Here is an 18330-nt window from a genome sequence, read left to right on the forward strand (position 1 = left end):
CTTCTCTTGAACGCGGTCAAGAGTTCGCAATTCTTCTTGCTAAGAACCCAAGTCTCCGAGGAATACATGAGGACTGGCAAGATCAGTGTCTTGTACAGTAAGAGCTTTGATCCTATCGTGAGACGTTTCGAGCGGAACAGTCTTTGTAAGCTGAAATAGGCTCTGTTGGCTGACAACAACAGTGCGCGGATTTCATCATCGTAGCTGTTATCGGTTATGATTTTCGACCTTAGATAGGACAAATTATCAATGGTCTCAAAGTTGTATTCTCCTATCCTTATTCTTCCTGTTAGACTAGTGCGGTTTGATGTTGTTGGTTGGTTGGTTTTCGGTGCTAACGTTGCCACCATATATTTTGTCTTGTCTTCATTGATGTGCACCTCAAGATCTCGCTCCAATCACCGCCAGCTCGATCTAGATGAAGGCAATTTGTACGTCTCGGGTCGTTCCTCCCATGATGTCGATATCGTCAGCATGGGTCAGTTGTTGGGTGGACTTAATGAGGATCGTACCTCTTGCATTTACCTCGGCATCACGGATCACTTTCTCAAGACCAGGTTAAAGGGCCGCATGATAAGGCATCCCCTTGTCGTAGACCGTTGTTGATGTCGAATGGTCTTCAGAGTAATCCTGCTGCTTTTATCTGGCCTCTTACATTGGTCAGGGTCAGCCTAGTCAGTCTTATTAATTTCGTCGGGATACCGAATTCTCTCATGGCCGTGTAAAGTTTTACCCTGGCTATGCTATCATAGGCGGCTTTAAAATCGATGAATAGTTGGTGCAACTGTTGTCCATATTCCAACAGAATCTCCATCGCTTGCCGCAGAGAATCTGATCTGTTGCTGATTTGCCTGGAGTGAAGCCTCTGTGGTATGGGCCAATGATGTTCTGGGCGTATAGGACTAACCGGCCTAGCAAGATAGTGGAGAATATCTTATAGATAGTACTCAGCAACGTGATACCTCTATAATTGCTGCACTGTGTGATATCTCCCTTTTTATGTATGAGACAGATAATGCCTCGTTGCCAATCGTCAGGCATTGATTCGCTGTACCATATCTTGAGCACAAGTTGATGAACCACTTGGTGTAATTGGTCGCCTCCATATTTAATCAATTCGACTGTAATTCCATCGGCTCCTGGCGACTTATGATTTTTAAGCACGGAGTGTTTCTCCTAAACTTGGTGGTGGCAGTATTTGTCCGTCGTTTTCAGTTGGCGGGACCTCCAACTCGCCGATGTTCTGGTTGTTCAGTAGCTCATCAAAGTACTCAACCCATCGCTCCAATATGCACATTCTGTTGGAAATCAGATTTCCCTCTCTGTCTCAGCAGGATGAGCATCGAGGTGTATAAGGCTGACTTGTTGGTAAAACTTCTGCGCCTGGTGCGGTTGCTCGATGTACTTTTCTAGTTCACAGACTGTTGGTTCTCTCAGACTTCCTTTTTCCGTCTGTGAAGTCGCTTCTCCGCTCGACGGAGTTCGTAATAAGTCTCTGCGCGCGCCCGCGTTCTTTGAGAATGCAACATTACTCGGTATGCGGCATTCTTCCGTTCCGTTGCTAGCTTACATTCATCGTCAAACCAGCCGTTCCGACTCCTTTTGCGGCTGGGGCCAAGTATATTTGTGGCCGTATCCATGATAACGTTCTTCAGGTGGTTGTGAAGATCATTAGTTGATGCTTCATCTCCAGGTCCTCTATTGACTGCGGTTATTGCGGCATCCATTTCCCTCTTATAGGTGTCGCGGAGGGCTGTGTTGTGAATGGTTTCAGTGTTAACTGTCACCTGATTGTCAGAGGGGATTCTAGGTAGTGTTGTTATTCGAACTCGGAGCACTATGCAAACGAGATAGTGATCCGAGTCTATATTGGCCCCCCTATAGGTTCTGACAGTCATCATGGCTGAGAGGTGGCGGCGTTCGATCCACACGTGGTCAATTTTGTTGAAAGTGGCCCCGTCTTGAGATGCCCACGTATGTTTGTGGACAGCTTTCCGCGCAAACCAGGTACTTCCAACAACCACTTCGTGTGACCCTGCTAATTGAATAATCCACAGTCCGTTATCATTTGTATTTTGGTGTAAACTATGGGAGCCAACGTATCGCCTGAATACGGGCTCCTTCCCTACTTGGCTGTTAAAATCCCCAAGTATGATTTTGATATCGTATCTGAGACAGGCTTCGAGGGTTCGTTCTACTGCCTCGTACAAGGTATCCTTCTTCGACTCTGCTGTCTCCTCTGTAGGGGCGTGAACGTTAATGAGGCTTATATTTCTAAATTTGCCTCACAAGTGCAGAGTACATAGCCGTTTGCTTATGTTTTCAAAGCCGATAACAGCAAGTTTCATTTTTTGGCTGACTAAGAAACCTTCTCCGAGCACATGATTTACTTGATGGCCACTATAATATATGGTGTAGCAGCTCTTCTCCAGGAAACCGGTCCCTGTCCAACGCATCTCCTGTAACGCTGTTACATCAGCTTTATATTGGGGCAGGGTATCGCCTAGCTGCTCATCAGCTTCATCTCTGTACAGGGAGCGCACGTTCCATGAGAAAATGCGCAAAACGTTATTCGGTTGTCGTTGCCGGATTCGTCGCTGTATAATCCGTCCAGTCCGAGGCTCCTGTTGTGGCTTCGTGACAAGTTGTTTTCCGTGTAGGGTTGTCAGCCCTACACAACCCCCAACCTGGAGGACCAGTTGGTACAATTTGTCCCGTTTTTAGGCGCGGGACACTCACCTTCATCCTTCTCCGTCTGCAGCTTTTCGTTAAGAAAGATTTCCCAGCGGTCACCACGTGGAGGTGGAGATACGGTTTGGTAGTAGAGCTGTTGATGTTGGTTCAGCAGGCATTTCCCAGGTTTTATGCTTCATCGTGGGTACCAATCCACGTTTCGCCCTGGGACCTGGGACCCTTTGACCACACCATTATTTTATTGTACTTTGTAATTATTTTTAAAATTTCATTAAAATTTTATTTTCCTAATTAACATTTTAAATTTGAATAAAATGCATTTTCCTAATTAAGAATAAACCTCACCTCAAAGTGACAACAAGTCTTTTCTTAGCCGATATTGCCTCAGTTGACTGCTACGATTTTCCAGTTTTGGTTGGTATCCACCCGTTAAAATGTCAAAACATTTAGTTGTTGGCTGCCGCGCTAATGCAATGTAGACATGCCGCGTCGCGGTCGTTGTGCTAAATGTAGTATCGCGTCGCGTATATGGGGTCGCACCTTGAACCTTGTCTCCGAATTCAATATGCGTAATATGAAACGCGACAAAGGTGAGTGCGCGAGAAAACCTTCAGGCTGACTTGGAGAAATGTGTGGAGATAATAAATATTGGGAGGTGGAATAAATAACAAGCGTTTTTAGGTATTCGAAAATAATTTTATTTAAAAAAATATTTGCAGCCGAAATGAAGTAAAATATTTTCCATTTGCATCGATGACCTTTTGCTCTTTTGGGCAAAAAATGGTTCTCTCTGTGGTCGACCCAATTTTTGGTTTCTTCGTAGTTTTTGAAGTGCTGTTCTAGTAAACCACTTTCCATCGATCGGAGCAAATGCTAGTTCGAATGTCCAGTGTCCAGAAAATAAGGCAGGTGAGGCAAAACCAAGCAACTGCAACATTTCTTTTACGATTTTCGAAGCATGAGATCTAGCGTTGTCTTAAAGCAAAATCCCGTTTGTCTTTCGGCTCATTTGCTCTCGATATCGTTCAACTGTCATAATTTTATTCGTTTGTGACCAATTTGTTGGTCCCACCAGATACGCAACATCAGCTGCCGGGAATGTCTAGTTTTGGTGTCGATATTGACCTGTCACCTGGCTTCACTGTTTTTTTTTTTGGGTGGGTAGGGTAGGTGAATGCATTTACAACTAAACACCTCCCTGTCATCAGAGAACTAACCTGGAACCGTTTGACACATTACTTCGGGCTAGCTCTCCCGGCTTTGGGAGCCTTCAGGTCAGGGGACACCAACGGGAGAGGAGGAAGGGAGTTGTCAGTTCAGGGAACCCCCTACCGTCCGATCCCTCCGCCGGTCGATTTCAGATTTCTTCGCAATAATACGATTCCAGCTGCCAGCGCTCTTCAGCATCTCTCTGAAAATGTTGTCTGGATAGAGTTCCCCTGTGTCTGCATATAGCTGCTGACGAAAGCGGTCCCACTTCTCGCAAGAGAAAAAGGTGTGTTCAACGTCGTCGGCCTCTCCATTGCAGAACACACAATCAGGAGATCGCGCCTTCCCAATCCTGTGCAGGTAAAACTAAAAACCTCCATGGCCACTTAGAAGTTGGGTAAGGAAATAATCAATCTCACCGTGCGTTCAGCTCTACCCCGAGTCTAAATTGTCGATGAGCCGCGCAGTCCGTCTGCCCCTTGGCTCATTTTGCCAAGAAAGTTGCCACTCGATAACGATGCGCTGACGTTCACGGACAACCACCTCTCTTAAGTTCTCACCCTTACGGCGGTAGATAGCTTTGCGCTCTTTGGCAAGGTGGGCAACGGGGATCACTCCCGCGATCACCGTGACAGCCCGTTCGGAAACGGTGCGATAATCAGACGCCACTCACAAAGCTCCCGCCTCTGCACTTGAGCAAGGCGTTTACGATGCACCTCCTTGCCAAGGGCATGAGCCCATACCTCCGCGCCATAGAGCAGAACCGACTGTGTTGATCCCATAAGGAGACGTCTGCTAGTAGATATAGGGCCCCCAACATTCGCCATTAGTCGAGTAAAGGCCGCGACTCCAGCTGCATCCCTGTCCGCTGTTGCTTTGATTTGCTCGAAGAAACTCATCTTCAAATCGAGCATTAAACTAAAGTATTTAACCGCTGGTTTTGACTCTATAGTCAACTCGCCGATCGATAGGGGACGCAGGGTCAGGATTCTCCTTCTGATCAAGACGACTACTTCGGTTTTTTCCATCCACTTAGCCGTCGCATCAATATGCCAAGTCTGCTTTGCGCCTGTTCAACTGCGCGTCCGGCAACAAGTGCCGCAACGTCGTCTGCATAACCGACCGGGCGCGAATCTTCGGGCGTTCCAGAGGTCCGGCCCTAAGATGGATCCCTTTGATACTTCCGACGTGATTTCCACCCTCCTCTGGCCCTCTAGCGTCTCATAGAGCAGAGAGCGGTCTTTAAGATAATCCATCAATATACGCAAGAGATAGCTTCACACATGAAATGAGTTTTCTAATCTGTCTAGTATATCTGTCCATCTTACTGAAATGAAGGCATTTCTGGCTTCAAGCGTTATGAGGAGCACTGTCCCTCGAGATTGGCAGGTGTATGCCTCGGCTCAACGAACCGTATCTACGACCTCCGTAATAGCATCTACTGTGGATTTCACTGTTCTGAACCGGAACTGCCTTGAGGATAAGTCCCCGGCAGCGCGGATCGCTTCAGCGAGTCTACTCCTGATGAGCTTGCCGAGCACTTCTCCGGCTGTGTCAAACCTACACAGCGGTCGGTATGCAGACGGGACTCCGGGTCTCCTTCACCCTTGCTGATCAGTGCAAGTCTGGCCATTTTCCAGCGACCAGGAAAAACACCCTCTTTCAAGCAAGCGTTGAACGTCTCAAGCAGCAATTCTGGCGATTGGCGGAACATTAGTTTGTAATCTTCCGCTGGGATGTCATTAGGGCCTGGCGCCTTCTTGTTTTTCATAGTGAGAACCGCTTCTTCAAGCTCTCTAATTGTGAAAAGGGAGCAATCCTCGACGCTTTCCGGGCTATTGACATCAACCCGTACCGGGTGCCTGGGGAACAATGCCCGCATAATGCGGTCCATCTGGTCGATACTTAGTATGCAGGGCCTCCGCAGAGCACCGATTCTCCGGGGGACAGGCTTATAGCCAAGACCCCACGGGTCCTCATTCACCTCGTTGACAAGGCTCTGCGAGCCGCGAGCTTTGCTTTTATTTAAGCGCTCCGGAGTCTCCTTTTTGCTTATCTATACTGTGCATTTATGGCGCATGCCTCCTCGTTGGCGTGCCAACGTTTGGCCAAACGGCGGAGCTTATGACACCTTCCTCCGTAGGTCGGCAATTTCTGCCGTCCATCACTGCATAGGCTTGTCACGCCTGGGGTCCCTCCGGGTCATGGACCCCGTCGTTATCAGGTTCATCACTGAATTTACGACGGTGTCAGCTGTGACACTACCACCCCTCGGAGCGCCCTCCAGCGCGCCCCTGCCTGCTCCAAGAGCTTCGGCGAACTTCCCGATGTTCACTATTGTCATAGTGAGTCAAATTTTATCACCGGTAATTGTTCGATACAAAATTGACTTCTTTTTGTGTCTTTCAAGACGAATTTCACAAGCTGGCGAATCGCTTTTCTTACTGTCTTTTACACTTTTATCGATGTTTTATCAAACCTTAATATTAGAGGGAAACCACGAAATTTCACTGTAGGCTTTCAACTTTATTAGATTAATCGTAAACATAAAAAGGAATGCGAATGTAGCTCAATCATAACCTGTGGTGTTATGCATAAATTTTAAAGTTTAGGTTAACAACACATTGTTAGTTCTCGAGCTTTCAAATTAGAATGAAAACTTGGAAATGGGCCACTTATATCCAATAATAAGACAATCGAACTCTTTTTTTTCTGCTTAAAACAAAGCGTTCCTCTACAGTTATCAATCAGTGGCGCATTCAGCAATTTTCCATTTTGGTCTCAAAGCTCTGCAACGCAACAACGCATTACTTTCGAAAATGTGGCAAAAAAAAACGTAAAACAACAGAATATAACAAAGTCCCTGCTTAGCACTCTAATATTTGTAGTTGAAGTTGACTCTAAACAAGTACTGAATATTAACCTGAGCGACATCATACACAATAAATTCATTGTATAATAACGAGGATTTTAGATCCTGTGAGGTAAGGGGTTTTCCCAATGGTATCTCCACCCCATCTGCACGCACATGAGACTCTTCAGGGTTTGGTTGCGTTCGTCCGATACCTTTAAGACTGTGCTTGTCCTTCGGCAGCTTAGTGATGTACTTCGCCTGAGTACACTCCAGCATATCGCCCAAAGCAACTTCAGACAACAATAGCAAACCCGTATTGTTCTCCTTTGATGTGAAACAATAATTGGCCGATTTCGACACCATATCAGCGAAGTAAATACCTTTACCGAACATATAACCAGTTACCGGAGCTTCCGGCGGGGCAATTTTCAAGCCATGGCTAAGAATGCCCACAAAGTTTGTGAGACGAGAACCGTGCCACAAAAGCTTGCGATTATGTAACTTTCTGAACGGTTTAAAGCGACGTTCTTCGCCCTTACGTGCGACTTTGAATATGTCTACGATTTCCAAATCGTACATACGATGAGTTTCCGCGTGAGTATTCTGAACATATTGAGCGAGCAATTTAAACTCGTCTGTATCCTTGCTCAGAGGAACCATATCGGTCTTAAGCTGGGCGTAGTGTTGATCAAGTGGATTAACGTCTTTACTAGCTTCCTCACTCTGGAGCATGTTATAAGCACATTCGATCTCCATTAGAGAGTCAAGTACTTCACTGTGATGGGTCACTTGTTCAACTGTGTTCAATATCGGCGGATTATTCACACCGAAATTATGAGGAACCAATGTGTAAAAGCGATTTGTGCAATCGATAAATTGGGAAGTTTCCCCGCCATTCTTAATCAACTCAGAAATTTCCGTGAGCACCTTATAAGCGCTTTGCAGCTGTTTCGTACTTAGCTTACCCAAAGGCATCTTTTCCATGTCCAGATCAAATTCCAACATCACCTTTTTCATCATATTAACATCGAAAATTAATTTGATGAAATCTTGCACGCGGTCAGGTAAGTTGGATTTAATGTTGCTGTGCCCGATGCCAACAAGTTTCTCCTCATCTGCCCCATAGTCGATATCTATTGGATACATCTTGCCTGGAAGCTGTGAAAATTAAATTTAGTAAAAATCTCACCACAAACATTGGGTTGGGGAAAAAAGTAATGTCGTATTTGAGATCGAATTTTAACGCTTTATTTCACATACTTAGAATTATCCGATTTAAGTCAAATATGCGCCGTTCGCAAACTTGTTGCCATTTAAAAGGCATCATTATCCCCCCTCCTTATTTGCAAAAAACTCAGACAGCCAGTTTTCGCAAGCCTCTTTTGAGGCCAACTTAGTAGCACCAAGAGAGTTTTACATGGAGCGGACGAGATGGTAATCACTTGGTGCCAGGTCCGGACTATACGGTGGGGGCGATAGGACATCCCATCCGAGCTCCCGTAGCTTCTGGCGGGTCATCAAAAATGTGTGAGGCCGAGCTTTGTCGTGGTGGAACAGAACACCATTTCTATTGACCAATCCTGGCCGCTTCTGGTCAATCGCCTGCTTCAAACGGTCGAGTTGCTCACAGTAGAGAACCGAATTGAGGGTCTGGCCATAGTTAAGCAGCTCATAGTGGATGACTCCCTTCCAATCCCACCAAACACACAGCAAAACCTTCCTGGCCCTCAATCCGAGCTTGGCGATGGTTTGGGCCAGCTCGCCGCGCTTCGACCACGATCTTTTTCGCTTGAGATTTTCGTACGTGATCCACTTTTCATCACCAGTCACCATAGCCGAATGGTTAGAGCGCAAGGCTGTCGTACGGAAGGTCGCGGTTCAAATCTCACTGGTGGCAGTGGAATTTGTATCGTGATTTGACGTCGGATGCCAGTCGACTCAGCTGTGAATGAGTACCTGAGTCAAATCAGGCTAATAATCTCGGGCGAGCGCAATGCTGACCACATTGCCTCCTAGTGTACCGTTACGGTCTTGAATGAAGTGCTCTAACACACTTCAAGGCCCTGATCCAATATGGATTGTTGCGCCAACGATTATTATTATTATAGTCACCATACGCTACAAAAATGGGTCGAATTCGTTCCCTTTCAGCAGTGCGTCGCAGGCGTTGATTCGGTCCAAGAGATTTTTTTTTGCGTTAACTCGTGTGGCACCCAAACATTCAGCTTTTTTTGGAATCCAATCTTCTGCAAGTGGTTCCAAACGGTTTTATGGTCTATACCCAGCTCCTGGCCAATCGAGCGAATGCTCACATGCCGGTCTACTTGGATGATTTCGACGATTTTATCGGTTTCTACGACGATTGACCTACCAGTACGGGGTGTATCTTCGACATTCACTACACCAGAACGAAATCGATCGAACCAACGCTGCGCTGTGCGAATCGTTACAGTATCGGACCCATAAACTCCACAAATTTTTTTGGCCGCTTTCGTTGCATTCTTACCTCTCAGGTAGTAAAAATGTAAAATATGAGGGATTTCTTCCTTGGTGGGCTCCCATTTTTGACGCACTATAACTTGAGACTAAAACGTACGATCATAAAACTGTCAAAAAGACATCTGTAGCCCAGATTGTCGTCTTCAAATCAACGTATAGTATGACCCGATGCGATAAGTACAACACAAGATATGTTTAAGTGTCGCCATCTATTGACAAAATATGACATTACTTTTTCCCCAACCTAATATTAAATAATATTAAAAAAATACGCACTTTTTGGAAATTATCTCTGTTTTCCCACGGGTTCCCAGACTTCTCCTCATAAAGTTCCATGAATTTATTCTGCGCTTCTATTAAACCGCGACAATCTTCCACCTTATTACCCCCAATTGTTGTCCCTATCCTTCCCCAAGATCTGAAGAGCCAGTACCTAAAATAAAACCATTCCACCATTCTGAACTCCTTGCACAACTTTACCCAAAAACTTACTTGTTCCCAGTATCACGTTCTAACAACTGCAACTTGTAGAAAGAATTCTTTTTCTTCTGTAGATCCATCAAGCCCAGCACCACATTCCATACCTCCTTACCTTTAATGTAAACATGGGCAACCTCATCCAATCCGGAATCGGGATCTACTGCAACGCCGCCTTTCAACTTCAGTTTTTTCGATTTTGGAACGGACTTGGTGTAGATGCTCTTGGATTTCGATTTGTTTGAATCCTCCTGAGGTATACGAGAGTGAGGGTCAGTTCCCCAATCACAAATACTCTTGCTGGTAATATAAGAAATCGCTCCTGATGGATCGTCCTTTACAGCATCGACGAAATCCTCCGGCACAACCTGAATACCAAAAGACTTTGCTTGTTCCATTCGAGAACCCATTTTCTCGACCGCTTCTTCGTCAGAAATAACCGCCGCGAGACCTTCGTGTACTTTCGAAACAACATTACCGCCTAACTTGTGAATAGCTTTTTTGATTTTTTCCTCACTGGGTTTCAAACCAATGATAACGAATTGCAATTGATAAAGTGGCGGTTTCTCGCGCTTAACTTTCGGTGTCCTGCAGAGCAATACCCACTGGATGTATATTTCGTTTGTAAATGGCAATTAAGAAACACTTACCCATCTAAGTCTTCCTCCTTTTTAATGGGCTCAAGTGAGGAGGGAGCGCTTGGAGGAACATACTTAATAGCTCTAGTTTGTACTTTCCCTTTGTATTTTTTCAGGAACGAGTACTGCTCCTTCAACTCCCGACTTATGATGCATGGCTTGCGAGGTGGATCCTTCTCTAAATTGGCGCATTTAACCCACTCGCTCAGATCACCAGTGCAGATGTAACCAGATTTGTTGAAAACATATTGCCCAGTTTTGCATTTCTTGCACCGTTTCAAAGCTCCAAATGTTAAGACATCGCAAACCAGATTTAGCAGCTTGAGGGTGTCTCCCTCCGGCACATCTTGATCATTTTCCTCTAGAATAGCGATCATATCGTCCTTTTTCATCTTTTCTTTCTGGATTTTATCGCGATATTTGAATAATTCAGCATTCTGTTTGGCGATCTTCTCCTCAAGTTCCTTTGCTTCCGGATCCTCTTTGAGCTCCAGTTTTGCCTTCTTCACCTCCGGAGCTCCCTCTGCTTTTATTGCCCTATAAAAATAATGTCAGAGACTACTCAGCCTAACAACCCAGTCGATACTTACGGTAAAAGTGTCTTCACTTTTTTTTGGTCTTCAGCAGAGAGCGCTTTAAATCCAGGTAACATTTCCCCCTTTTCCAGCCATCCTAAATCATTTCGAATTTGTGCGAAACATTCAAGATGATGCCACAAAGCTTGGCCACCAAATTTCATGCCCACTTCAGTATCATAAACCACCTTCTTCACACGTACGTCATCCTTCGATACTTTCAGTTGACAGCCAGGACATGTCGCTCTCCCAGATTTCGAATACTCAATTCCGAAATCTTTCATTGCCGCAGAGTCCCCTTTGGATCGCTTTTTACCTTTTCCAGTGGGTGCTATCACAGCTCCGTTGCCAAGATCCGCTACAGTGTTCGTTTTAATTAGAAAAACTTAAATGTAAATGAAATATGTGCATATTACCAATTTGTTTTTTTATCCGCTGCTGATCATCATAACGAATGTTCTCAAAGTTGGCGATATCACCTTCAGACGCCGGACGCTGCTTTTTAAAGAAACAGCTCTCATGAAACCAATTCGGTTGCCTTCCATCGAAGAAACTCGACTGGAATCAAAATATCGAAGATTAAATGAATACAGTGCATCAACCCCTTAAATGTTTAAAGTTATGGGACCCGCCGAGTGAGACACGAATGACAATTACCTGAACGATATCCCACTCGAAATCTTTGCGAAAGTGGGCAGTAAACTGACACCCATAAGGATATGTACATGCACGCATCAGGAAATGTGTATGCATGGGCGTGTCTATGCGCAGGCCGGGTAGGTGGGAAATAAACCCCCACCCATGGAAAAACATTGGCTATGGGAAGGACACTCAGAAATCCAACCACATATAGAGGACAAGATAAATATTTTTTTACGATGCAGGGCTTCGCAAATCCAGTACCGGCGGTTTTTGGGAGTGGGCAAGCGGGCCTCGGCCGTCGATATCCAACGACCGCAGTGCCTCAGAACTGGGGAACATGGCTACTTTAGCATCTAATGCTACAAGAGATCTTAGTGGAGTGGAAATGAGATCTACACCGGATCCTTTTCGAAAAAGCTCAAAACTTGGGAGGTCCCTACTGAAGGCAACTTTACCTCCAGGCAGTCGAGATTCTTCGAGGGACTCAGAAAGGATATCCTCACTTCGGATGCGATCAAAACGTGTCACCCTACTAATCCAAAGCAACATCTTCGTCTTCATCAACGCAAGACGCCGTTCATTGCCTTTTATATTCGGCCAACACTCAGAACTATAGAGAACGATAGGCGAATGACATTGCGGTAAATTTTAGATTTGAGACGTTCGCTGATACGTCGATCACAAAGAACACAAGTTGTGGAATGCCACTTCATTTTATTACGCAGTTCTCCATTAACTGATAGCATTGACCCGAGATATTTAAATCGCTCAGTTCTGGACAGGTTGCTGCCATTGACAGAACTGAGCGATTTAAATATCTCGAGTCAATGCTATCAGCCAATGGAGAATTGCGTTATGCTTCTCACACAGAGAAACACAAAACCTTTTATACTTGAAGCGTCAAGCTTCCGGTTTCTCGACTTTTTTTGTGCTAGTGTTGTCTTGTGACGTCTTTCGTGTTGTATTGTACGCAGAGCGGACTGGTGGAATGGTTTCGATGCGGTTCTCCGCTTCGAGCTAATTCCAGTTAACCCGTTGGGAAGTGCCGTCCCCACACACTCGAGAAGGGCGATCAGACCCGAGTCTCGGAAAGACTCATCTGAAGTGGCTCTTGCCACGAAGCCTCATCGGAGGTTATCTGGTACCATGGTAACCGGGCTGGCCCTCTGAGAGCATAAGCTCCTTGTGGAAGTTCATGGTGGTTGTGGTTATGCCTACATCGTGGGCAGAGCTCCTTGGAGCTCAAGCGTGGAGTTGCGTTGTACAACCCGGGCACCGTACCCCTGAGTTGCGGCAGAGGTGTCAGATAGGCTTTGCACCCACTGATGTGAATGCTGAGCCTGCACTCAGTATAAACCAGTGTCGCTGTGCCAGTCATGGCGGGGCTCTGATTCTAATCTCCAAATCAATCAGTGCCCGAAGAGGACCGTGGGATCATGCCTGCACGGCAGATACTCACGTTAAACCACTAAGACCTTCCACTATATCAGAAGTCTCCGTTGATGCGTAACATTGTACAATTGTGATGCTCCTTAACCTGGACCGAAATCTTGCAATTCCAGTTGCTCGCCTTGAGGTAGCCGTCAGAAGCAACTCGACATCGGATTCGCGCCTGCTGCCACTTGTGTTTTCAGCGTACGAAAGCACATTGCCATTAGCGTGGCAAGAGGGAGAGCAATACTTTCTTCGCCTAGGCCCAGAATGCCCAGGTTATTCGTTGGAATTCTCGCTCGATTTGGAGAAAGCAAGCCTTCTAAGGACCCTCGCTACCGTTTTCGAGGAGCGTGAGCATATTACAGAAACCAATCATAGTCCATTTCGATAGCCCTTTGGCTGACATCAAATTTACTATAAAATGAGGCCGAGTGAAACGCCCTAGATCTAGATATGGCATACAAGAGTGAAGGAAAATGGATTAGCTGAAGCACATTGCCAGAAAATGACGCCGATAGGACGTAAGGGTGATTGAAACTCCACGCCCCACACGGAGTTTCATGTCGACCATACATATGTTTAATAGGGCAGTTAAGGACGATCCCTCATCGAACTCGGTTAGTTAGTTCTAGATTCCGAGGTTGAGATGACTCGGCTAAAAGGCATCCTTCCTTTTGTTAATGCAACACCCACACTCTGCCTCCTATTGGCGGAAAAATTTAACACCCTCCTTTGAACGTATGGGAACCCTCTTTAATATTCAACCATGGATGACATCACTTGTTGCATGCATGAAATTTGACCAGAATTTCGTGTCAATCCGACTGACACAGTAAACCGATTTTAGTAAAAATTTGTTTTACAAAAACAATTAAAAATAATTAACAAGACGGCGGCTTGGTGGTCAAAGGGTAGTATAGGTCCCAGGGCGAACCCTGGATTGGTACCCATGATGGAGCATAAAACCTGGGAAATGCCTGCTGAACCAACACCAACAGCTCTACTACCAAACCGTATCTCCACCTCCACGTGGTGACCGCTGGGAACTCTTTCTTAACGAAAAGCTGCAGACGGAGAAGGATGAAGGCGAGTGTCCCGCGCCTAAAAACGGGACAAATTGTACCTACTGGTCCTCCAGGTTGGGGGTTGGGTAGGGCTGACAACCCTACACGGAAAACAACTTGTCACGAAGCCACAACAGGAGCGTCGGACTGGACGGATTATACAGCGACGAACCCGGCAACGACAACGAAATAACGATTTGCGCATTTTCTCATGGAACGTGCGCTCTCTGTACAGAGATGAAGCTGATGAGCAACTAGCCGATACCCTGTCCCAATATAGGGCTGATGTAACAGCGTTGCAGGAGATGCATTGGACAGGGACCGGTTTCCTGGAGAAGAGCCGTTACACCATATATTATAGCGGCCATCCAGTAAACCATGTGCTCGGAGTAGGTTTCTTAGTCAGCCAGAAAATGAAACCTGCTGTTATCGGCTTTGAAAACATAAGCGAACGGCTATGCACCCTGCGCTTGCGAGGCAAGTTTAGAAATATAAGCCGCATTAATGTTCACGCCCCTACAGAGGAGACTGCAGAGTCGGAGAAGGATACCTTCTACGAGGCAGTAGAACGAACCCTCGGAGCCTGTCCCAGATATGATATCAAAATCATACTTGGGGATTTTAACACTCAAGTAGGGAAGGCGATACGTTGGCTCCCATAGCTTACACCAAAATATAAATGATAACGGACTGCGGATTAGTCAATTAGCAGGGTCACACGAAATGGTTGTTGGAAGTACCTGGTTTGCGCGGAAAGCGGTCCACAAACATACATTGGCCTCTCCAGACGGGACCACTTTCAACCAAATTGACCACGTGTTGATCGAACGCCGCCACTTCTCAGCCTTGATGAATGTCAGATTATATAGGGGGGCCAATATAGACTCAGATCACTATCTCGTTGGCATGATGCTCCGAGCTCGAATAACAACACCACCCAGAATCCCCTCTGACAATCAGGTAAGAGTTAACACTGAAACCATCCACAACACAGCCCTCTGCGACACCTATAAGAGGGAAATGGATGCCACAATAACCACAGTCAGCAGAGGACCTGAAGATGAAGCATCAACAAATGATCTTCACAACCACCTGAAGAACGTTATCATTGATACGGCCACCAACATACTTGGCCCCAGCCGCATAAGGAGTCGGAACGGCTGGTTTGGCGATGAATGTAAGCTAGCAACGGAACGGAAGAATGCCGCATACCGAGTAATGTTGCATTCTCAAAGAACGCGGCCACGCGCAGAGACTTATCACGAACTCCGTGGAGCGGAGAAGCGAGTTTACAAACGGAAAAAGAAAGCCTGGGAGAACCAATAATTCTGTGAACTAGAAAAGTACAGTGAGCAACCGCACCAGGCGCGGAAGTCTTACCAACAAGTCAGCAGGATGAAGCCTTATACACCTCGATGCTCATCCTCCCGAGACAAAGAGAGAAATGTGATTTCCGACAGAATGGGCATATTGGAGCGATGGGTTGAGTACTTTGATGAGCTACTGAACAAACAGAACATCGGCGAGTTGGATGTCCCGCCAACTGAAGACGACGGACAAATACTGCCACCACCAAGTTTAAGAGAAACAGTATGTGCAATTCATCGGCTAAAAAATCATAAGTCGCCAGGAACCGATGGAATTGGTTAAATACGGAGGCGACCAATTACATCAAGTGGGCCATCAACTTGTGCTCAAGATATGGGACAGCGAATCAATGCCTGACGATTGGCAACGAGGCATTATCTGTCTCATACATAAAAAGTGAGATATCACATAGGGCAGCAATTATAGAGGTATCACGTTGCTGAGTACCGTCTATAAGATTCTCCGCTATCTTGCTAGGCCGGATAGCCCCATACGCCCAGAACATCATTGGCCCATACCAAAGAGGCTTCACTCCAGGCAAATCAGCAACAGATCAGATTTTCTCTGTGCGGCAAGCGATGGAAGAACTGTTGGAATATGGACATCAGTTGCACCATCTATTCATCGACTTTAAAGCTGCCTATGATAGCATAGCCAGGGTAAAACTGTACACGGCCATGAGAGAATTCGGTATCCCGACGAAACTTATAAGACTGACTAGGCTGACCCTGACCAATGTGCGAGGCCAGATAAAAGCAGCAGCATCACTATCAAGACCATTCGACATCAACAACGGACTACGACAAGGGGATGACCTATCATGCGTCCTCTTTAACCTGGCCCTCGAGAAAGTGATCCCGGATGCTGAGGTAAATGGAAGAGGTACGATCCTCTTTAAGTTCACCCAACTACTGGGCTATGCTGACGATATCGACATGATGAGAAGAACGACCCGAGACGTACAAACTGCCTTCATCCAGATCGAGCAGGCGGCGCGAGATCTTGGGCTGTACATCAATGAAGACAAGACAAAATATATGGTGGCAACGTCAGCACCGAAAACGAACCAGGCAACAACATCAAACCGCACTAGTCAAACGAGAAGAATAAAGGAGAATACAACTTTGAGACCGTTGATAATTGCTCCTATCTAGGGTCAAAATCACAACCGATAACAGCTACGATGATGAAATTCGCGAACGGTTGTTGTCAGCCAACAGAGCCTATTTCAGCTTAAGAAAACTGTTCCGCTCAAAACGTCTCATCATAGGGTCAAAGCTCTTACTGTACAAGACAATGATCTTGCCAGTCCTCATGTATTCGTCGGAAACTTGGGTAACAATTGCGAACCCTTGATCACGTTCGAGGGAAGAATCCTCCGAAGAATTTTTGGCTCCCTACATGAAGATGGACGATTCCGTAGCATACATAACGACGAAATCTACGAGCGATACCATGACCGTCAAGTTGTGGATAAAATCCGGCTCAATAGGTAACGGTGGGCGGGTCACTTAATCCGTATGGATGAGGATGATCCAGTCCGAAAAGTCTATAAGGGCAATATCTATGGTAGAAAAAGAAGACGAGGCAGACCCTGCCTAAAATGGAGCGATGCCGTAGGTCAGGAACCCGACAGCTTTTAGGGATATCGAATTGGTGGATCTCGGGGCAAAACCGGGATGTCTCTGGATTAAGGAAGGCCTAGACCGGATACCGATTATTGCGCAGTTGATGACGATGATATCACAAGTCGCATGCATGAATTTTCACCAGAATTTCGTGTCGATCCGAGTGACACAGTAAACCGGTTTTAATAAAAATTTGTTTCACAAAAACAATTAAAAATAATTAACATGACTGCGGCCTAAAATACTCAAGGGTCTAGTAGGAAGTTAGCCGGCTAGAAAGCTTACCGCGCGTGTAAAAACACAGTAGCCCCAATGACATCCCCATCTACAGCAGCAAGGATGCAACCAGACCTCGCACAACAAGGAAACGTCCTGAAGCAGACCCACAATTGCATTATAAATTGGACCATTATACAATTTCTCTGGGGAAGAGACAAATCAATTCAACCAACAAATAAGCCAATATCTTCCTACTCCACCGGCAACCAAAGTCAAAACACTGAGCATATCGTTATCGGAAACAAACGCATCTTATCGATTGTGTTTACCCTCCTAGATAGTGGGGTCTACATTCAATTATCGATATATAAGCGTCTCCCTAGTCCAACGCAAAAAAAACATTGTTGTCCGTTTCCATCAAAGCGTCCGAATAATTTCACAACTGAAAATGACGCTCTACCCACCTGGACCATGGCGGCAAGTCGCAATGAGTCTTTCCCGATTGGCGATTTACACATTTTGCAGCTGGCCCTGCCAGTCTTTGCGTATTCCGCACGGAACGGAAGGTCTTCATCTGCTGTAGCCATGACACGCAATCAAAATCAACGCAAATCAAGCTCGAAAAACACTAAAACTTCCACGAAGTAACGACACTATCGAGACGCCTGAACCAATCTTTGCAATTGCGAATTCCTTCACAAGTTTTGTAGCCGCTGTCCGCGAACCGGTTCAAAAGGCGCGCTTGTTGCCGGTATGTTTCAAAGACAGCTGTTAGCTGACTTGACGAAAATACGGCGGTTATTGTGTCTCGGATAAGGTTCGAGTAAAATTCAAATTTAACTAGAACGGAAGTTGGCTAACTAGGAAGGGAAGTTATCCTTTGGGGCGGTTGTTGTTTTAACAAAAGGAAAATGCTGTCATACCCTTGGTTTGATGTGGATGCACTATTTCGTATAGAAATATTTCTTTTTGACGTTTCGGATAGTATAATTTCCGTCATATGATCCATGACATCACCAAATGTGCACA

General features: G+C 45.8%; 1 protein-coding gene across 1 annotated transcript; it reads right to left on the reverse strand.

The window, feature by feature from the left end:
- Nucleotides 1-6408: 6408 nt before the first annotated feature.
- LOC119658826 (poly [ADP-ribose] polymerase) lies at nucleotides 6409-18017 on the reverse strand. The gene is made up of 7 exons (XM_038066560.1): nucleotides 17766-18017; nucleotides 11363-11504; nucleotides 10962-11304; nucleotides 10384-10908; nucleotides 9749-10321; nucleotides 9533-9689; nucleotides 6409-7915 (listed from the first exon to the last, which is right to left on the reverse strand). Exons 1-7 carry the CDS (start codon nucleotides 17886-17888, stop codon nucleotides 6779-6781), a joined length of 3000 nt encoding a protein of 999 aa, XP_037922488.1. The 5' UTR covers nucleotides 17889-18017; the 3' UTR covers nucleotides 6409-6778.
- Nucleotides 18018-18330: the final 313 nt, after the last annotated feature.

The sequence above is a fragment of the Hermetia illucens genome, chromosome 6 (genome assembly GCF_905115235.1).
Source record: "Hermetia illucens chromosome 6, iHerIll2.2.curated.20191125, whole genome shotgun sequence".
Classification (NCBI taxonomy): domain Eukaryota; kingdom Metazoa; phylum Arthropoda; class Insecta; order Diptera; family Stratiomyidae; genus Hermetia; species Hermetia illucens.